At 35.5% G+C, this 14,557-nt stretch overlaps 1 protein-coding gene across 3 annotated transcripts in view; it reads left to right on the top strand.

Annotated features, from left to right (window-relative positions):
- The window catches only part of LOC123527106 (DIS3-like exonuclease 2), a 51,478-nt gene that overhangs the window by 31,515 nt on the left and 5,406 nt on the right, over positions 1–14,557 (top strand). For all 3 annotated transcript variants that reach the window (XM_053523114.1, XM_053523112.1, XM_053523113.1), the window contains exons 16-28: positions 784–871; positions 3,418–3,517; positions 4,470–4,623; positions 5,331–5,443; positions 6,332–6,439; positions 7,497–7,565; positions 8,081–8,188; positions 8,587–8,723; positions 10,649–10,772; positions 11,232–11,291; positions 12,391–12,477; positions 13,188–13,335; positions 13,907–14,037. In XM_053523114.1, the coding sequence (XP_053379089.1) occupies positions 784–871; positions 3,418–3,517; positions 4,470–4,623; positions 5,331–5,443; positions 6,332–6,439; positions 7,497–7,565; positions 8,081–8,188; positions 8,587–8,723; positions 10,649–10,772; positions 11,232–11,291; positions 12,391–12,477; positions 13,188–13,335; positions 13,907–14,037 (1,427 nt within the window). The remainder of the gene's footprint in view (positions 1–783; positions 872–3,417; positions 3,518–4,469; positions 4,624–5,330; positions 5,444–6,331; positions 6,440–7,496; positions 7,566–8,080; positions 8,189–8,586; positions 8,724–10,648; positions 10,773–11,231; positions 11,292–12,390; positions 12,478–13,187; positions 13,336–13,906; positions 14,038–14,557) is intronic.

The following is a 14,557-nucleotide window of genomic DNA, read 5'->3' as shown; positions in this document are numbered from 1 at the left end:
TCGCGCATTTTCAATTTTAGAAATGAAAAATTAAAATAAAGAAATAATATTAACGCAGTCTTAAATCCGCGCATCAGTCCTAGCGCGAAATACGCGAAAATTCGTCCTACGCGAATAAAAATGATTTCACAGTAACAGACAACAACAGGAAATAGAATTTAGAGTTTCCTAACCTGGCTGCCCAGACAAAATACAATCTTCAGATATAAATGTAATTTTGATAAACATGTGTGAGTTTGATTTAAGAATTCTAGGAATTTTTGAAAGGTTGTATAGCAATTTTCACAGATTGGTAAGTGTAAACATTTAAAAAAAATATAAATATTACCTTTCTTTTGTCACCAGGATAACGGATAAGATTTAAAAGTTAGTTCTGAAGAAAGAAACAGGTACAAAAAATATGTATACGTAGTTACATAGTAGTAATATTTTTTTAGGCTGTCAGCTGAAGCGGACATGGAACTAAAAATTATTACACCTGAATAAAGATTTGAATAGCAGACATTTTGAGCTGCTATGTCTTTTGTTTTAATCCTATAGATGCTGCAATGAAATGAAAGCAACTTAAAGCAGAATAAAATGTAGCTGAGATGTGTATTGTATGTGTTGCAATGAAGTTGTTGCAAATATATAGAAAATTGTTGTATATGTGCCACTGTTAGGAAATTTATTTTTTATTGAAACAATTCTGAAATATGGTGGTTATGTAACTTAAAAACTGCTAATAAATTAGTTTCTTTGAAATACAAGTTTTGATCGGAAGAAATGCTTTGTTTGTTGCAGATTTCTTGGAGAGACCTGATGACTATGGCAAAACACTGTATGTTTGTAGAATAACAGACTGGAAACAAGACAGCTTCTATGCTGAAGGGTATGAAATTATGATTTGTATTATTAAGCTTATGAAAACCATGTTAAATTTTCCCCACTTATAAGGACTTGGGATATATTATGTTGCTCATTGTATGCGAGTGTGTCCGTCAGTCAGTACACCATTCGATTTCCAATAAAAAAAAATTAGAGAATTGTTGGTCTCGCAATTTTAAAAATTCACAGGTTGATTGCCTGTGGTCAGTATATGACTCCTATTGTTTTGAGGGCAATAGGTCAAAGGTTAAGGTCACTGGGGCATTTAGATTGAAAACAGTTTCCACTGACTTTGACCAGAATTCATCAGCCTTCATAGGATGATATGTTGTCAGTAGATATCCCTATCATTTTGGGGACAAAGGTTAAGGTGGCAGCGACTGAAAGTTACTAAAGAATGCTTTAGTCTAAAGTTGCTACATTTGATACAGGGATGATTGCCTGTGGGCAGTAGATGACCACTATTTTTTTGGATCAGTGGGCAAAGGTCTAGGTCACAGTAACCGTGGGACTGAAAACAGTTCTGAAAAACAGTCATTAACTAAAGACCACTTTGGCCCACAGTTATCAAATATCGGAATGATTGCCTGTGGTCAGTAGATGTTCTCTTTTGTTTCGGGATTTAGCTTTGGCTGTCAGTCTTCATAGGATGGTTGCTGGTAGTCTGTAGATGACCCCTATTATTTTCGAGGTCATTTGGTCAAAGGTCAGTCTCACAGCATACAAAATTACATAGTACCCACTTGTGGCAAAACATGCTCTCTCTTATTTAAAGGCACTGATCTCCAGACTTTGGCTAAAAATGATCTTTTTTGGTCATATTATGAACATTAGAATATGAGTTTTTGTTTTTAAACTGTCACAAAAATGGTATATCAAGGGAAAAAAAGATGCCCGCATCACTGATCGAACCCGGGCTGCTGCAGCAATAAAAACTTTTCCACTGTTGTTACCAAAACTGCCGCTGTGACAAGATTTTGTGTTTAACAGGCGTCAAGTATAGATATTTATAATTAAGGCAGTTTACCTCGAATAAAGTGTTGCACATGCTTTTCTATTTTCTTTGTAAAAATTAGTAAAAACAACTAATTCTCATATGTTTCCATAACATACAGTCTGTCAGTAATTAAGTTTCAAAGCAGTCTGAAGAAATGTAGCATTAATTTCCTGATACCTAATCTAAAAAAAACATTACTGTTGTGCGATCTGCAGGCCAGTGCTTTTAAAGACAGATTACTGCCTATTCATGGTTCTGGCACTTATTTACTTGCTGTAGAACATTGTGTTATAAGTAATTATTGTAAAAGGCTTTAGTGTGGCTCTACTTGCCCGAGCTTTGGCATCACGGCTTACATATGAACAGAACTGTTCTTTTCAATACATTATTTAATGTTCATACCAAAGAAATAAAAAGATAAAATATGTAACAAAACATATCCATTAAAGGTGCAAAATAAAGACAAATGAATAGACATAAATCTTAAAAAAAGACTACACATTTTGAAATATAGTACTAAACATTACGATAGCCATGCAATATTCCCTTGAAATCAACACATGTACAGAGAAACAAATGATTGTTTCTGTATTTTCTTAGACTGACATGGGGGGTCATTTTATCCTACTTTCGTGTTTATCGCTTTTCCGTAATCGGTGGGAAATTCTTCGGGATCACGTGATTTTAAAATTGTTTCAAATGAATATCCATTTAAGACGAGCAACAAAATAACTCTTTTCATGATGGTAATTATGCACTACTTGCACGAAAAATATGAGATGTACAAAATTTAAATTTAAAATTGACAGTGACATATATTAGGCCAAGACAATGTGTTTAATGTCTAAAATCTTATTAAATTAATGTAGCCATGTGTCCATAAATAAGTGTATTTAGGTAAATTTCAATCATACTTTGTTTCTGCAGTGTAAGATAGTTACTCATTTATATTCTTAAAATTATACTGAGAAGAGATTAACTGAAAAAGTTTACAGACGAAGTTGTAAAAACACTTTTATTCGGGAAGGGCCTGAATTGTCCTTATGAAAACTTGTAGTATAGCTGTATATTACCTGTATTATAAGAATGATTTTCATGAAGTTTTTGTGAGTTACAAAATTGTTGAATTCCATGTGCCAAGTTTGTAAAAATCACGTTATCGTTTGGGCATATGATATATTTTGCATCTATTTATAAATTATAGCCTCATTTCGGAGGGTTCTTCCGAAAAAGTCCGAAGATGCTCGACGGATTCGTAAGCAGTCGGAAAGCATACTTTCGGTTTGACATAGGCAACAGTTTTTGTTTATTTGTTAGTTATTCTTGAACATATTCATGACTATTTGGTCAGAACCGATGCAGTGGGCCATATTTTCAGTAAATAGGAAGTCTCAGCTACAAACTCTGGTTTTCATATAATACTCGTTCGGGTTTTAGTAATGGACCTTTAAATTAAATTCTATCTTGTAAACAATAAAAATTGATTAGCTGTTCAGTGATTTACAATTTTCAGATGTCTGGTTAAAAAGTTTAAATGAAACATTCCATTTCAGATGCTTAGCAAAGAGTTTAGGTGAAGCAGGAGAGATAGAACCAGAAACTGAGGGAATGCTTATTGAAAATGGTGTTGACTTTGACGATTTCCCACAGGAGGTAAATTACCAACCTCTCAGTATTATATTGTATAACTTGATGACCTAAAGCTATGTGAAATGTTCAAAATTCATTACCTCAGTGCAAAACTGTTATACTGTATACAGCTACAAAAGGTTGATGCTGTAGCAAAGCATTGTGAAATAAATGTAAGTTCCCAAGGAAATGTGAATTCAGAACAATTAAGTTTTGATGTTATATATTAAATGTACTAGTACTTGTAAACCTATCATTGGTGTTCAAACACATATATATCTACATGTACAGGGGAATTTAACTGCTACAATTATTGGAATGAAACTTCATACAATGCTTCACAGTCATCAGACCTACTGAAATAATCAAGTTAGGTAACTTTTGGTTGAATAGAAAACAAAAGGACATTTTTCGACTTAAAAAATTCTGTGCAACTAACTATTAAGCTGTATCTTAGCAACAAATACATGTTTGATTGAAACTTCACACAATGCTCCCCAGTCATCAAATATACTAAAATAACCACATTGAGATAACTCTGCTTTGAATTTAATACAAATTATGGCCCCTTTTCAACTTCAGTTAAAGTTTTACATGCAGCTGACACAAATAACAGTTGAAACTTCACATGTTATTAAGACATCTTTTTCATCAAGCATACTTACATACACAAGTTGCAATTAATTCAAATTATGGCTCTTACTTGACCTAGAAAATTTGGTTGAAGTTTTACCTGTAAGTTGTTACCATTGCCATGATAAAGTTTTAATTTTTTATAAATTGTAATGAAATAATTCAGTTGAATAAGTCTAGCCAAGTTATGGATAGTGTTCATTTTGGAAGTTGTTGAATAGTCAAGTGTGCTGTCTTGTGGACAGTTCTTGTTAAACCACCACTGATAGATGTATATTGAATTTTTAGTGTCGCATAATGTTAGTAATGAATATGCATAAGAAAATTTGTATATTTCTATCAGGCTTTGGACTGCCTCCCACAAGAAAGTCCATGGCAGATACCAGAGGAAGAGTTTGAGTACAGGAAAGATTTCCGTTCATCTTGCGTGTTCACGATAGATCCTGCCACAGCCAGAGATCTTGACGATGCTGTGTCGTGTGAAGATCTCGGAGATGGTAAGACTGGGAAAATTTGTTAAACATATTGCTAAAATCGTTTTGCTGTATACTGAAGATTGAGGTTACCGTAGCTTTTATTTCTCTATTTAATGAACAATATTAGTGTTGAGAATTCCTATTATGTGGTTGGTTTCTTGCAAAACTGGTTTTTGTATGCAATGTAGCCGTATTTGAAAATATAAGCAAAAATAAATCCATCATAAATTTTATTGAGTCTGCGGAATTCAGATATTGTAAAATTGTGTTATTTTGTTGGCACGAAATGTCGTAGTTTCTTCCAAAATGGTAGTTTCATGAGTGCTTGAATTTGTGGTTGTCAGATCATAAAGACAAAATAAAAGGGAAGTTTTCATGGATTGATCCAACGTTGAAATTCACCAAATATACTCCCCCACGAATATTAATGATTTCAAAGTAGTGAATTTTATGCTTATGTATGAATGAATAAGATATGGTGATAATGTAGGTGCAGTGCAATTTAAACCTTTACTTAAGAATGTAAAAGTTTTTGTCTCATATCTGTTCCTTTCTTTGCAAATAATTCTGTCTAAACTTTGCGTAAATATCATTTTATGACAGTTTTCTTTCTAGTCCTGAATTGAAGTCAAAAAGTTTGGCACTCAAATGGAAGACTGCAAATAGGTGCTTTTTTTTTTTCAAGAAAAATTCTCTTGCATGTTTCATTAGTTGATATTTACTTGCAGGAAGGTTCAGAGTTGGTGTTCATATAGCAGATGTTAGTTATTTCCTGGAGGAGAACTCAGTTCTTGACAGAGTTGCTGCCCTTAGATCCACAAGTGTCTATCTGGTGCATAAGGTACTTTATGTTAAAGTTTCTAATTCAAGATAAATATACATTCTTAACTGTCATACTAACATACTCTTTGGCATAAAGAATAAGGAAAGAAGTGAAAATAGTTGAAAAATACCTTTTAAGATATATCTTGGTTTTAGTCAAAATGGCATTGTAGAATATGACTCTGTGGATTTCAACTTATGACAATTGGGATTCAGTTTCCATGTTTATTGCATCAACCAAATCCATTAAGGTTACTCACCCATGAATATTGATGTTTAACATGTAGAATATAGATTTGCTCAAAATTTAGAAGCATTCTCTGACCATTTAAGATATATTTGTTTGGGTGTGTGCATGCATGTCATAGGTTACCCATATGGATGATTCCTCCAGAAGAATATTTGTAATTTTGAATTAGAGTATAGTGCATGTTTCAGAACATGCTGCATTTCCTGAAGCATCTCTTGACTCTTCAGTATTCCAAATGTAAAGCACCCCTACACTGGGATTTTATCCAAAACCGTGTTTAACTTAGCAATTTTAGTTAAAGGAGAGGGGACTTCAGTGGATACAGTTTTTAAACAAATTTGAGATGAATTATTTTAGCCCATCAGTCAGGTTAGTGACATAGGACCACAGTGTCCTTCTTGTTACCAAGAAATCATCAAATATACCATTTTAACCTTTATCATACTGGATACAACTGATTCTGCCTGTGCGACCAATGTAGATCTTGATCAGTCTGCACATTGGTGCAGTCTGATCAAGATATGTACTGTTTGCCATTTAAGCAGTATCTTTTTGGTAAGCACCCCTTTTAACACTCACTGTCCAAATTGAAATATGGACAAGTTCATTATAGAAATTTATCAGGCTAAGAGTTAAAAGTACATGCTTATTTTCTAGGTTATTCCAATGTTACCAAGGTTACTGTGTGAGCAGCTGTGTAGTTTAAATCCTGATGTAGACCGACTCACTTTCTCAGTGGAATGGGTCATTACAGGAGAAGGAGAGGTAATCAGTGCAGTTTTGTTAAATAAAACCTTTCTATGGTGAACATGGTAATTTTCTAATTTTGGTAACTATAATCTGCATTTCTTACAACTCACTGGGACATTGCTGTTCCAGCCGTTTGGTAAATAATTTGTTTTATTATATACATGTACCTATAATAAATTCTGTAAAAAATTTGCATTGTATTTCACAATTAAATGTGAACAGGCAGAAAAAAATTCCGTATTGTACCTTTTAAATTTCGTATTGTACCTTCCGTATGGTATGCTGCGGGACTATTTTCATTAATATGCATGACCTGACACAGTTCTATAAATAGCGCACTTACAACTTCACTTAGTTCCATTTTAATATCGAGGAACATTGCCATTTGAAGATTTCGTTCAAAACAAAACAACAAACAAAAAGGTAGAGGTATATAATAAAAGGGTCATTATATTAACAGTAGCTAGATCTGGGATTTTGTATTCGGCTCTCGTGGATTTTGCAAAGTTGGATCACACTTGGCGCTTGTGTGCCTCGTGAGATCTGATCTGGCAAAAATCCACTCGAGCCGAATACAGCATCCCAGATCGAGCTACTGTTATAATAACCCTATTTTACACATCAGACATAATGCCTTTGCCTTTTTAGGACTTAAACAGACTTAATGGCTTATGTCATTGGCTGATTCAAAACTATGCTTGATTTAAGTCGGAGTGTTTTATCTTGTTTGATCATGATTGAGTTTGAAAGATTTTTCATGTAAACATGTCTGCTTCTGAAGGATGGGTAGATGATTTGACCAGCAGCATTGATGGGTGATTTTTATAGTTACAGTGAAACTCAGTCTCTCAAAGTTGCAAAGGGATCAGTAAAATTATCAAGTTCTCTATGGTTTCAAGTGTCATTCAAACAGAAAATATTGGGAAAGCAGCTGTGGACAACTCAAATTGCTCGAGCTAGCCTGGTTACTCCGGCTGTCTATACTAGAGAGAGCAGTGTTTCATTGTTTACTGAAAAGACAAGATTATGATTTAGTTGTTTAGATATACATTATACTTTATTTGTGTTTCAGATAGAAGAGGAATGGTTTGGCAGATCAGTTATTAGATCTTGTGCCAAACTGGCCTATGACCATGCCCAGGTAATAATTCTGTTTTGTTATCTTTCATTTCAGTGTTAGGATATGTGTAAGGGACTTTGCTTAGTCAATAGGGATTTGAAGTACGTGGGAACCTCAGTAAACAAATTCATTTGGAAAGATCCAGTTATTACTGGGAAGAAATCCAGGAACTTGGTTTAGTTTACTGCCTTTATATGACAGAAATACAATAATGGATGGTCAAGTCATTAAAACAAACTTATTAATATTTTTTGAACACAGTATTACTTGAGCATAGCTGGGTCATGTCTTAACCACTTCAGTATTGCCTGTTTCAGTAGGTGTACTAGAGGTTGTTTCAGATATGCTGTAAAACTTTTCACAACATATCACAAGTAAATTGTGAGAGTGTGATAAAAGAAGATTGTTTCCAATATTTATCCAGTATGGTTTTCTTTGTGTTAACCTGTGTTAAAATGTAAATTTTTATATGACTGTCCAAATTTACACACTGTTCAGTTATTCAAAAGTTGCTTTTGCCATTTTATATATGTTAGGGTTTCATTGAGGAGCCAGAACGTAATTGGACACAGGAAGAGCTTCCCCCTATATCGGAAGGCTTCACGGTAGATGATATCAAATCTAGAGTGCTTAATCTTCAAAAGGTAGGTGCAGTCTGATCTGTGTTAAGCAGCCAGATAAGTGAGTGGCATTCTGTCAGCTTCACACCAGTTGAAACTAGTATATGAGTTTGAATAAACACTTCAGATATAATTACAGAGGCAAGTGAAGCTAAGTTTTTAGATAGTGGCTGGTTAAGATAGCAAGTTGTTAAGATAGTTGACATTAAATCATTTTCCATTCTACTCTGTGAGTTTAAATCCCATCTTTTAAGGAAGCCATCCAGATGGTTTGTGGAAGTTAAATGTTTGGCATGAAATAATGCCAGGAGGGTCTTCTGGTTTTAAATATGGAAAGACGCCATATGGCCTGAACTACGTTAGTTTGACTTTATTCTCAACAAAACAAGCAGATGTAATTAACTGTAAACTTTACTTGACAGATAGCTGTAAACCTTAGAAAGGCACGGATGGATGGAGGTGCACTGAGGCTAGACCAGTTGAAGCTACAGTACAGTCTAGATGCTGATTCTGGATTACCTAATGGTTACTGGGTTTATGAACAGAGGGATAGTAACAGGTAATTTAGAAATAAAAAACATGTCAAGAGCTTAAAGAAGTCTGGCTGTAATTACCCGCCCCCCCCCCCACACTCATGGAACGATGTACAGTGGTAGGATGTAGGGGCATCAGTGGCCTATGCACACGCATCTAGTTGTACCCCCCGACAACAAATTGTAAGATGGGGTATACTGGTTTCAGGTTGTCTGTCTGTCTGTAGACACAATCTTGTGCGCACCATCTCTCCTCATCCCCCTTGACACAATTTAATGAAACTTCACACAAGTGATCAGTAACAACAGTAGTTGTGCATGGGGCATGTTAGGTTCTTTTAGAAAAAAATTTGCAGAGTTATGGGACTTTGTTTTTTGTTACTATTCTATATACATAGACACAATCTTGTGCGCACCATCTCTCCTCATCCCCATGACACAGTTTAATGAAACTTCACACAACTGATCAGTAACAACAGTAGTTGTGCATGGGGCATGTTAGGTTCTTTCAGCAACAAAAATTGCAGGGTTATGGGACTTTGTTTCTTGTTAACATACTACGTACATACAGTCTGCATATGCAGTCTAGTGCGCGCCTAATCTTCCGAACCCTTGCACACAATTTAATGAAACTTCACACATTCAAGTGATCAGTACCAACCCTAGTTGTGCATGGTGCATGTTACGTTCTTTTAGATAAATATTCTGCATAGTTATGGGACTTTGTTTTTTGTTACTATACTGTATACATACAGTCTATATACATACAGTCCACATAATTATGCAGTCTTGTGTGCATCAAATTGCAATGTACTGTGTAAGTGCATGCAGGGGGTGCATTCATCACCTTTAGTGATAGCTCTAGTTTTTTATGATATTGGAAGGAATTTGCCCTCTTAAATCTAAATGTAGTATGCTTTCCCCTCCCCTAAAGATGCCAAATTGTGTGACAGTGATGTTTGCATATTTTGCAGGGTCATCTTATTTAAGGTGCATGCTGGTAGCTTGTATAATCAGGAGTGACTAGACTACTTCAGAAAAATGTCTTGGATTGTTATAACTTTAACCATTCAAAATTCTTCAACCTCCTGTTTATGCTGTATTACCCCCACCCCACCCCAACCATTTAGATGACACTCTTACACAAGAATTTAAAAAAAAACACTGCTTTGTTTAAGTTCCACAGATGGTAACATTTTGATGCCTGTTGACCTCATGTTTTTTATGCCCCCGGCATCTACTGATGCGGGAGGCATATAGTGATTGTCCCGTCCGTCCGTACAAGGTTAACCAAATGGGACAGTTTCATCTAGCATCAATACCCCTAACTAGAATGACTTGATACTAATGCAGATGTAACCTGTGACCATTCCTCATCTTCAGACATCACCTGACCTCAGTTTGACCTTGACCTTAAACTTGACCTCGTTTTGGACTTAGGTTGCTTTGTATCGACAAGGATGCCACCGGGGGTATTGAACGCAGCTACTTGTTTTTTTGTATCAATTGAATGAGGTGTGTCTGCTGAACAAGAATTAGTAAATAAGATTACCATAATAATATGCATGCTTCACTACAGTCATGTTTTTTGACTGTGAAATGATCAATCTTACACTGTAATAAATGGGTTTTTGTTGAAATATCATTGAAAACCATGAAGTAAAAAAATATAAATTCCTTAACATATTTTTGTCATGTAATTCATATTTTCTTTTTCAGTAGACAATAACTTGCAAATGATGCCAAAATTATATGAGCTTACCAGGCTTCAATATTTGATATAATATTTTAATACCACTGTTATATAGAGCTTGCTTATTTGAGGACCTGATACCTTAAAATGTGATAATGAATCCTCAGCCATGTATCAAAGCTTTTCAAAAACAAACATTAATTAATGGTACTTGTATATTATTGTACATGTAGTACATTGTGATGTTTTCTGTTTAAGGTTAATTGAAGAGTTTATGTTGTTGGCTAATATGGCAGTGGCTGACAAGATCAACAGAGAGTTCCCTGATAAAGCATTACTTAGAAGACATCCACCACCGCAAGAGAAAATGGTGGAAAATCTGGTAAGTCAATTTCTATGTGTTTTATTTAATACAGTTTGCACAAACTTGTATGACTGTCTATAATTTGTGCATCTGCTACAGCTGAACCTCTATCTATGAAGTCTTGTAACTGCAGAAGAAATTCTTCCAACTTTAATGTAGAATGACATTATTCTAGACCAAAACACCAGTTTGTATTCCATCAAAGGCATGATGTGTATTATCAGATTTTTTTTTGTGTGTGAGAGGGTATATATATTTTACATAAAACTGTATTTAGAATTAACTGTTATATTGAAGTGTTATTTATCACAGTAAGTAACTCCCAGGTTTTACAACTTGCTTATGAAACCAGTGAGAACAGCTGACTTCATTCCTAATTTCTCTGCCAGATTAGCTGTTAAGACTTGGTAGTTGATGGTACCCTGTCAGTAATAAATTAATTCAACCTGCATTATCATTATTGTGTGTATATTTCAGAGAGATCAATGTAGCGCTCTAGGAATTCATATAGACACTTCAAGTGCTGGAGCAATACAGGTAAATCTTGTTTAGAATTCTGATAGCCAAAATTTTATTTAAGGTCACCTGTGAACAGAGGTCATTGGCTGTAAAGTCCACTTGCTTCATTTTCCATTCTTATATTTCCAAGGTATTTTAACAAAGAATGTATTTGGTATTTCCAAAGAATTGCATTATATACAGGTTTAATTGTGCACATTTAGATGCGTGTTTATGAATTGCGGAATTCTCAAGTAATACATGATTTCAGGTGATCCAAACATAGAAAATATAAGGAAACCAGTTAGGGACAACATGAATTGCTCAAACAAGCCTGGGTGCTCAAGCAGAATGTTGTTTCACTCTGTTTTACATACTTAAGTACGCTTAGTAGGTAGAAAACTGAAGATTATAGACAATAATAGTAAGACAGATAGAAGCCTTACACATGTAGTTACCAACATAGTGGGTTTGCGACCAGCATGGATCCAGACCAGCCTGCGCATTCGCGCAGTCTGGTCAGGATCCATGCTGTTCACTAACAGTTTCTCAAATTCCAATAGGCTTTAAAAACGAACAGCATGGATCCTGACCAGACTGCGCGGATGCGCAGGCTGGACTGGATTCATGCTGGTCGCAAACCCAATATGTTAGTTTTCTCATGGCACGGCTCAAATACTTATTTAGGGCCTCTGTAGTCAAAAGGATAAGGTTGCTGACCTGGAATCATTTACCCCTCACCTCATTGGGTTAGGTCTTGCTTGGGTCATTATGACGTTATGTGAGAAAGCTATCTAGCTGACTTACAGAAGGTCAGTTCTACCCAGGTGCCTGCCTAGCTTGAAATATTGCTCGGAGGGACACTTTGGGGTCTTCCTTCACCATCAGAAGCTGGAAAGTTGCCATATGACCTAGACCTAACAAAAATGTGTATAATATTCTTAGATGTATTAGCTTTAAGACTTACATCAGCTGCTTAGTATTGTAAAGCATGAAAAAGTGTAAAATACATATCGTAAATGTAAACTACTGTATTTATCAATACATGTATAAACAGATTTGTTTTAAACCTGTGTTTATTGTATGGTTCTGGGCTTGCCAGGTGCCAGGTATCTAGAAGTATATTATGTGTTTTCAGAGATCACTGCGTAGTTACTGTGGGGATGATGATGATTCTAAGGCCAGGATGCAAGTTTTAGTTGCATTGTGTTCTAAACCAATGCAGGTAACTAGATTAATTATGCTCTTATCAGCAGAAATAAATCTTTAGGCAGTTTTTATGCCCCCGGCATCTACTGATGTGGGAGGCATATAGTGATTGTCCTGTCTGTCCATCTGTCCGTTTGTCCCTCTGTCCAGGCAACTGAAAAGAAACAGAGGGCCATCTAACGGTAAAGAGAACAATAGCTTCAGTCCGTTAACAATAGATTAAAGGGCCAGGGCCCCCTATTCAAAAAAAAGAAAATAACAAAAGAAACGGCCCTCTCTTCCATTTCGGTCGTCCGTCCGTCCATACGAGGTTAACCAAATGGGCTCGTTTCATCTAGCATCAATACCCCTTACTAGAATGACTTGATACTAATGCAGGTGTAACCTGTGACCATTCCTCATCTTCAGACATCACCTGACCTCAGTTTGACCTCGTTTTGGACTTGGGTTGCTTTGTATCGACAAGGATGCCACCGGGGGCATCAAGCGTTTATTGAACGCAGTTTCTTGTTTCTGTACTCAGAGAGTATTGAATCGCAAACCCAATGACTTATTTCCTTAAAAGATTTTTTCTTGTATTACATGTATATCATGCATCAGTAGAAATTTATAAAAAAAATTGTTGGAAACAAAGCAGTAGAGCAGAAAATGTCAGAATATGGGAATCCAATTGTTTTGAATGATCTTAATTTTTCTTGATAATAATTACAGTTGGTACCGTTTCAGAATGCAAAGTATTTCTGTACAGGATGTATAGATGATGAAAGCCTGTATCATCACTACGCACTCAATGTACCATTGTATACACATTTTACTAGTCCTATCAGAAGATATCCTGATGTTTTGGTTCATAGATTACTGGGTGCTTCATTTGGTAAGTTGGCAGAGCACAATGAAAAAATAACTTCTGCATCATTCTGTACATTTAAAGTTGGTCTGAATTTGTATCCTGTAATAGTCCATTCTCTTAAAAAATGAGTGAAAAGTGATGAAGTTACTGTAAAGAAATATGCTAATTTATTAATTGATTTGCAATTTATATGTACTGAGTGTCCTGCTGAAGAAGATGAATGGTTGATACTAATCTCAAACTTGAAATTGACCAGTTGCAAGATTTCACTCTGTGAACTGTTCTCCAAACAAAGTTTTTTTTAACTTTTGACCCACATCTTTAACCCTTAGCCTGCTGGCGGCTAGTGATTCTGCCTTTGCGACTAGTGCAGACCAAGATCAGCCTGCACATCCGTGCAGTCTGATCATGGCCTGCACTGTTTGCCATTCAGTCGGTATCTTTTTGGTAAGCACCCCTTTTAACAGTTAATGGTACTGTCCAAATTAAAAGATGGACAGGTTCATTATAGAAGTTTAACAGGGTAAGGGTTAAATTTCCAAGTAACAAAGTAGGTTAGTGAGACTAGATTATGCATTTTGTTGTTGACATTCAGGTTACATCAGAGAGCCATCAAGGAGTCCAGGAGAGATCCAGAAGCTTGCAGACCACAGCAATGACAAGAAAACAGCTGCCAAAAGAGTCGGAGAACTTAGCAGTGAACTCTTCTTTTCTGTTTTTGTTAAGGTAAAATTTGTCTTAAAGCCTTTTTAGAAACTGTGAAACTCTTCTGTAATTACAATAAAACATGTGGGAATGGATTGAAACTTCACACACTTATTCACTGTGATAAACTGACTTACATTGCACAGGTTTCTTAACTCTATTTTGCTTTTTTACAAAATTATGCTCCTTTTTTGACTTTGAAATTTTTGGTTAAGGTTTTGTATGTAAGCTGGTATCTCAGTACTCACGAATGGGAATGGATTGAAACCTCACACACTTGTTCACTGTCATGATCTGAAATGCACTAAGCAGGTCCCATAACTCTACTTGTTTTTTTCAAACTTATGCCCCTTTTTCCACTTAGCAGTTTTTGGTTAAGTTTTTGTATGTAAGCTGGTATCTCAGTATCCACTAATGGGAATGGATTGTAACTTCACACTCTTGTTCACTGTCATTATCTTACATGCAGTGTGCAGGTCCCATAACTCTACTTTGCATTTTTTTTTCAACATTATGCCCCTTTTTGGACTTAGCAGTTTTG

The sequence above is a fragment of the Mercenaria mercenaria genome, chromosome 14 (assembly GCF_021730395.1).
Source record: "Mercenaria mercenaria strain notata chromosome 14, MADL_Memer_1, whole genome shotgun sequence".
NCBI lineage: Eukaryota > Metazoa > Mollusca > Bivalvia > Venerida > Veneridae > Mercenaria > Mercenaria mercenaria.
The sequence above is the reverse complement of the archived record's forward strand: the minus strand, read 5'-3'. Positions and strand labels throughout refer to the sequence as shown.